An 8,004-nucleotide genomic window follows, 5' to 3' on the forward strand; every position below is an offset into this window, starting at 1 on the left:
ATCCCTGGCTTGTTTCACAAGCATGGCTGCAGATAGCCAGCTCATTGGTGTCTCAAAGACTGCCTTTCCTTTCACTCCAGATGTTTGCTGTAGCAGCTCCTGTGCGTGCCGTTTTGGGTAAACTAGGTGGATGTTGTTTTGCACACAATTTAATCCTTTGGTGCAACAGCTTTGGTGAAGCCAGCTGTGCTGAGAGTTCAGGAAAATAAATGCAGCTATCTTCTGACCTTTTCATATCCTGCCAAAACTTTAACCCTGTTACTTTTTCAAATGGCTATTTCCTTTTCTTTCATCTACTAATATGAGGATTGGACAGGAGAGAGAGATCAGAAGCAACAGTTGATGGATGCAATGCTCTTTAATAGTTCACAACAACAATGCACATTTTGTAAGCTTTCCAATGAACTAGCCAAACAGTAGTTATTTTTCATAGATAAACAACATATGGAGTAGTAAACTGAACACGTCTCCAACAAATGTTTCTTTTAAATGCCACTTTAAAAAGACATCTTTTAAAAAGAAAAAAACCCACAAAACAGAAAATCCATTTGTGTATAAGCATGCCTTTCTAGTAGACAGGTGAAGTACTACAATATCATTCTCTCATCTTTTTCTCAGTAGAAGGTAGGATCTGACGTCCAGCTGTTTTGTGTTCTACGGATCATCACTTAAACACAACCTGTATACCACTGTTAGCATTGAAGACTAAGATAGCTTAGCTATTATTTAGTCTTTCCAAGCATGTTCTCTGTTGGTGAATAAACAAACAAATGAACAGTCATCATCTGCAGCTTCTACGTTATCACCAGAAAGCGATGCTACCAGATGTTTCATCTGGTTATAACTTGAGAGCCTGTTGAAATGCCCTTGGGTTTGGGGTTTATTTTGGTGTGAAGGATTTTTGGGAGCTTTAGCTTGAGAGGGAAAGTTGTAGTTCACATAATGCACTCAGATACTCTTCATTGTCAGGATGCAATTCAACAGCTTTCTCATAGCACTCAATTGCTTCACGTTTCTCACCATTTAGATTATGAATGAGTCCAAGTGTAGCAAAATCTGTTGCATCTCCTAAACCTCCCTGAATTCTCCATCCCAACAATTCATTCAGTGCCTGAATGCATTTACTTCTTGCATAAGAATCTTCTTCAATTTTTAGCCCTTCTCTGTAATACATAATGGCTTCAGATTTTGATTTCATATGAAAACGTTTAAAATTGCCATAATGGTAGTACCATAGTTGTTTATCATCATTGAATAGAATACTTATCTGAATTGCTTTCTGAAAAGCCTCTTCTGCTTCTTCATACCTCTTTCCTTCTGCATACATATTTGCTAGGTCAACATAGGCAGGAAAAAATTTTGACTTTTTATCAGTTGCTGCTTTAAAATGAAAAATGGCAAGTTGGCTGAGTTCCTCCACTTGCTCTTGAGGTGGGTGTCTTGTAGTCCTTTTCAGTTGAAACAGCTTTATTCTGTAGCAGATTCCTATTTGGTGATGCAAAAAGGAAGATTTTGGTGTCACTCTTAGGGCCTTTTTCAAAATCTCTAGTGCCTTATCCACGTCTCCTTTCCTTCTGTAAAATTTAGCAGCATATCGCAGGAAATGAGGAAAATCAGGGGTTTTCTGCATTGCTTCTTGAATGTATTTCTCCCCTTCATCAACTTGCTTTACATCCTGAAGTCTTAATGCAAGTAATGCCGCAATGAAAGTATCCTTTGGATTCAGTTCCACTGCACGCTTCAGGAGCTCAAGGGACAGGCTTTCATCTTCACACTGTCTGTAAAGAAAACTTTCCAAACGATATATTGCTATTGCATAACCGGCATTAAAATCAGGGTTATTTGGTTCATTCTTCAGAGCATTTTCAAAGCAATTCTTTGCTCTTTCATAGTATTTTCTCCCGAACTTTAAAAATGCCCATCCTTGTTCAGCACAGATGTCTGGAAGCTGAATCTTCTGTTGAGCTGTACTTGAAAGCTCTTTGCAGCTGTTTTCTACTTTGCTCACATAAGTTTGTGCTTCTTCATATCTCTTCATGTGGTAACAGATCCAGGCATAGTTCCCCCAAGTAACAAGACTTTTCCTGGCAATTTCATCTGGATGATTTTTTTTAATTTCTTCTTCAGCTATTTGGAGATTTTTCAGGGCTTCCTCATTTGAATTCTTTAGGTGGCATACATAGGATAGTAGATTATAATTTCTTATGTTGGATTTTACGAAAAACTCAACCTGATTTTCTATTGTTTCCTCCAGTTCATCAAGATCCACATCCTGCTTCAGCAAATTCCAGGTAAAATGACATTCTAGATGCAGCAGGGAGCTCTTCAAGGAATTATTGGAAATGGTACTAGAAGAAATAAAAGAAAAACTTACTTATACTCTATTTGCTTTCTGCTACCCTTGTTTTTAAACCAGGCATGATGTATTTCAAAAGCAGGCAATACCTCACCCGGTCCCACTAGTCACCTATACTGCAAACAAGCCAGAGCTGCCAGAAACCATAGGTCTAAAGAGTTTAATAGTTATTTTAGTAATTATGCTTGCCAGTGTATGAGAACACCTCTTATGTAACAACAGAGCTGGTGGTCTGGACATCAAAGAGGAGGGCTAGCTTCTGTGGTAAAGCTGGCACACCTCTGGGCCTCAGGAATATACTTCCTATACTGGGAACAATTGCTGAAGCCTACCCAAAAGAGGTAATCAAATAAAAAACTTTCCTCATAATAAAGCGATATAGTGCCTTTCCCATGTTTCTGTATATTTTATGGTTTGGATTATAAATTTTGTTTTTAATTTCTTGCATTTGTAAATTCTTGTTTGTTAGATCACAGTGCCGTTTTAATCTTACGGATACTGATGTCCCCAGTTGCTGGCACTTGGATGTATAGGACCTGAAGTGTGCAGCCCTACTCACTTGCTGGTACAGACTGCACTCTCACTCACTAACCCTACGGGCACCCAGAAAACAGCTCTGGGTATCTAGTAGTTGGTCAGGGTTCCTCTCACTGCCCAGCTGCCTCACACCAAACGCACACATTCTCACACATATTGACTAGACCCTGTTTACATACAACTGGTCCTTAATACCTTTTTATCCTTCTCTATTTTTCAACAGTGGTTCCTTCCCAAATCACCCACATCCCTCATTTCCCTGCCTTTGATCTTCTCCCCAAACATTCCATAATAAGTTTCAATCCCCAAATGCTTTCCCCTGCACCCTGTACACCCATTTTCTTAGGCAGTTCAGACCGTAAGGCACTCATGTAAGGCAGGCTTGGCAGGGCTAGGTGGGGGCTTAGGTCCCTGTCTGGGGCATTGGGGAGCTGCCACCCACCCTTGTGCCTCTGTGTTCCTCCATGTGTGTGGGGATGGATGGGCTGGTGGCTCTTGGGACAGCTCTCGGAGCAGCCATGGCAGGGTATTATTTGGGTTCCCCCTCCTGCTTGTGCCTCTGTGTGGGTGTGCAGACCAGCTTTTATCACACAATCTATCAAGGATAAACCTTTACAGTGCAGAGAACGCTTCAGTCCATATTGTGCTCTACCTTCACAAAAGAATGGTACATGCCTTTATAACTGGGGCTTCTTAATCAAATCCTTCATTGTTAGAAAGATTTCTCTGCTCTCTCTCCTGTAAGACCTAGAGGGTCCAACAGCCTGCGTGGTACAATGTCTGCTTCCCCCCAACTGCTCAATCATGTGAAAGAGGAGACGTCTTTGGGGTTAAAAAAAGGAGTGGAAACACTGGAAAAGTACGAGGAGGCAAACCAAGGAGGAATCGGGAAGCAATTTTTACAGGTTCTGGGACAGTGGGAAGGACACTGGAAAGCATCTCTGAATATACATTTCCACCCAAACCAACTGACACAGGTACTGGAGGGAGGTTAAACAAAAAAGGTATTTATTAATGTGCTTGATGCATGTTTGCCTTACAGACTTCTTTGCCTTTCTCAAATAATCTAACTGATGTGCTTGATTGGTATTAACTACAGTTCCTAATCAGAAAGCTGTATGTGAGGTAAACCCACTATTCTGGAATGAAGGAGAAGTGAAAGTAAGTTCCTATTATTATCATGACTATCTTGTTAGAAACCTTTGCCTACAGGTGAATACCACAGAACAGATACTGGCTCCCAAATCAACAGGAATATCTTGAAGTATTTAAGCAATCCTATTCGATTCAAAATGAAACGTGTGTTTTTATTGCCTTGTCTGAGACCCATGAAAATGTCCATGGACGAAAGCAACAGTGAGGAGTAAGTAATGAAAAGACATTTCTGGAAAATGAATATTCATGAATATCACAAAACCAGGTTTGTTATGCAGATTAAATATAGTTAGCTTAGTTCCACAGATAATTGGTAAATACAATTTCCAAAGTTGTCATAAACATATTTGTTTGTTGTATGCGTGCGTGTGCATGCATGTGTGATTGTTTTCAGAAAAGGTTACACCCCATCTTGTGCTCCATGCTGCAGCCCAAAACCTACACTATCCTGTTTGCTGGTCCTCACATTTACAGAGATCAGAAAATAAATTCTCAGATGCATCAGTGCCAGCTACACATTTGGCTGCATGAACACAGTTTTTCTGACTGTCAGCTCTGTTCACAGAGACTGTCCCTTGTTGGAGATACAATAACATTACCATATTCAATAGCATCCTTATTTTATTTTGCTTCTTCCAGTAAATATTCTGCAAAGTGTTTTCTGCTGTTTGGATCAATAAAGCCCCTCACTGCTTATATTTATGTAAATAATAAGCATTATCTTCTGCAGCATAGCAAAAAAGCATATTTCAGAGACTGGGTCGTGTGCTTACCTCATGGTTTTCCTTCTCTGCTCGCTTGTCTTAAGGTAGCTTGAAAGACAGAAGTCTGCTACTCAGTGTTCTTGTGACTTCCCTTTTATATACTCCAACCCTCATATGGTCTGTGACCAATTTAATGAGAAGTAGAAAGTGAAACTTCAGTATGTGTCTGAAACTGCAAAAGAAGCTGGAACAACTGCCAGTAGGGGAATCGAAACTCTTTGAGTCACTGAGCTGCTTTTTTCAGCCTTGCTCTGTGCCATGCACTACACTGTGTTGTGGAGAGTGCACAACAGCTCCTAGCGGCTGCCAGCATTTACTGTGTTCAAATTCAGAGGTATCCATGATAAGGAGAATGTTTCAGGCTACTGTAGGCTGACCTGGCTATCATGCCTAGGCTAGGGAAGGGTCGTTTACCCCTCCTGTCTCTGCTGATGCATCCTTGCACTATTTTGCACCATGCTTTGGGCTCCCGGTGTATTGGTGTCATGTCATACACATAACATACAATATCTCATCACCCCTGCCTGCACTCCTGCAGGTCCTGCTGTCTCCACATTGCAAGGTCTCTGCTATTGTACCAGGCTGGTACTTCTCTGGTCTATGTAACTGTGTAAGAGTACCAAATATTTAGTCCCACCTACAACAACTGTTTGTTGCTGTTCTCTACATAAAACTGCAGTTTTACTGTGCAAAGATAAAAGTAAAACAAATTAGATACATATGATCAGTTCAATAAACTGTTGTCACAGATCTCCCAAGCAAAACAAAGCTGCAGGCAGGCCAGAACAAGCTCAGGTGCAGCAGGCCTGGCAAGGTTCTGTCCCGAGGCCATACAAACTCAGTGCAAAGCTTATGGCCTGCTGTCAGCAACAGCAATGCCGTGTTACAGGGCCACAGGTTAACATAGAGATGGGGCACGGGCTGGGTACTGGAGCACCTACAGATATCAACAACTCACTGATGCTTAGTTAAAAAAAAAAAAAAGAAAAAAGAAATTAATACCTGTCTTGGTAAAATTGATTATAGGGGTAAAAAAGAGATCGGAGTAAATTTGGATGTAACCTGCAGCTGCAGACCAGTGAAGAAAAAGGTGCAAAAGCACATTAGCAAATATTTAATATATCCTGTATATATGTATATGTAATATATTAAATATTTGATAACTTGCTTTTAGGCCTTTCTTTTTATGACCCAAAGTGGATCCTGGGGAGAGGAAGGAGAAACCAGCACCATTAGCACCATGTTTCTCCCAAGATAGGAAGTTGACGGCTGATGACAGTTGGCATTTTTCCCTCCAACAGCCTGAACCTACTGATCTGAATGTCCAGAAAAGCAGGAATAGAAACTAAGAAATGTCCATGCATATGTGTGTGTGTGTATCAATTTTAACCACAATATTACTATTATTGTGACTTTTTCTGTAAATAGGTATTTTAACTGCGTTATTATTCTTTTTCTTTTTGTAATAATTAGATCTAGACTTGATAATTCTTGCATTAAACTAAGATTGTCATTTTACATTATATACAACAAAAAAATTGGTTTTACCTATCAATATAAGATCTGCTTCCACTTTATCCATAAATAAGATCTTTAAACAACATCACAGAACCTCTCTCCATTCTTGAATCCATTCCATTTTAAAATGTGAAAGCATCTTGCTAAGAAATACGTTTAATTAGATACTGTCTAATGTCTTTTCCTAATTAATATGTGCAGAATTTGAGGTGGCCCACCATATTTTGTAGGAATAAGTAAATAAAAATGCATATAAAGGTGCTTCAAGAGGCTTCTCATTGTTCCTGGTATATGACAGTGGCAGCTCCCCTCACTTTGTGAGGTTTTTAGAAGATGTCATCCCTTGGTCCTAACAAGACAGAAAGTCATTTATATCAAACGTTATTATCACCTCAGAACCGCTGCTGTTGCCATCATGCATCTCTGTAACTACAGACAAGAATTAACAGTATGCCACATTTTTATTTAAAAATCTGTATGATTTCTTACTGCCAATTTGTATGTTTTCAATAATTTTAGATTCTAGCTTACGAAAGCTTAATTTCTGTGGTATGAACAGTCCGTATCCCCACCCTCACAAGCGTGTGGGAAGTATCTACACGGGACATGAATGAACCCCTGGATCTGGTGGTAAGCTGCGCTCATCCTCTGGGCGTGGTCAGGTCGCGGCTCTGCCTGGTGGCTCCAGCCCGGTGGCTCAGGCTGTCCAGGGGGAGCCGGGGCAGCCCACAAGCCACTAGGGAAGCGCTCCTTGGGGAAGGAGCCTGGCGGCTTGGGGGGTTACAGCCTGCATGGAGTGAATTCTGAGAGGCAGTAACTCTTCAGAACAAAGCTGTCCTTTGCCTTTCGCTCCTTTCTCTTCTATTCCTCCTTCCTCCTTATTTCAAAAACAAAGCAAAACAGTCTTACATATGAGAACTTCCAGTTTCTACAAGAAGAGCCTTAGTAACATACACACCTCTTGTGACTCATTTAAGTGATTTTTTGTGTTTGTGTGTGTTTTTTTTTTTTTTTTTCTGGAGCCGGTATGTCAGAGCTCAAGATAAAGGTTAGTATGGCTGCTACTCTGTAACCCTCTAACAATCAGGTATTTGATAAATGGTGAAAAGAGGCAGTAAATTGGGAAAGAAAAAGGATTAGGGTATCTGCACAGATTAATGTATTTTATGGAAAATAAAGGTTGCAAGTAGTTGTAGAAAAATGCATTTAAAAGATTTATGCAAGGCCAAAATCAAATGTGGACACTAATGATTTACGATGCTACTAAATATCTATGAGTTTCTTGTCTCTGTTTCTGTCCCAAGTGGTTGTTTTCCTGTTGCTTGGTACCTAGATTAGTGCATATGGGAAAATGCGGGAATTTCCCTCCTGGAATGCAAAAAATTTGGCCAAGTATACATATTTTTACAAATTTAGTTGCATCTATATGCTTTGGTTTGACACAAATGTTTATTGAATAAGTGTAGAAAAATGGTTAAAATAGGGTAAGTGAAAAGTTATGCAATGCTTTTTCACAGCCATCTTTGTAACTCTCTTGGCACAGCACAGGAAAATTCAGAAATACTTCTACAGCGATGCTGCTTCCACTTTGGCCTTACTAGAATCAGAGAGAGCTGCATTTCACAGCAGCAAAGGCAAGAGCTTCCTGGAAAACACTTGTGCAGAAATGGGCTG

The 8,004-nt window shown here is 40.1% G+C and overlaps 1 protein-coding gene across 1 annotated transcript; it reads right to left on the reverse strand.

The window, feature by feature from the left end:
* Window positions 1–360: 360 nt before the first annotated feature.
* On the reverse strand, window positions 361–4,866 carry LOC136104592 (interferon-induced protein with tetratricopeptide repeats 5-like). The gene is made up of 2 exons (XM_065843687.2): window positions 4,822–4,866; window positions 361–2,348 (listed from the first exon to the last, which is right to left on the reverse strand). Exons 1-2 carry the CDS (start codon window positions 4,824–4,826, stop codon window positions 911–913), a joined length of 1,443 nt encoding a protein of 480 aa, XP_065699759.1. The 5' UTR covers window positions 4,827–4,866; the 3' UTR covers window positions 361–910.
* Window positions 4,867–8,004: the final 3,138 nt, after the last annotated feature.

This window comes from Patagioenas fasciata, chromosome 8 (genome assembly GCF_037038585.1).
Source record: "Patagioenas fasciata isolate bPatFas1 chromosome 8, bPatFas1.hap1, whole genome shotgun sequence".
Lineage (NCBI taxonomy): Eukaryota > Metazoa > Chordata > Aves > Columbiformes > Columbidae > Patagioenas > Patagioenas fasciata.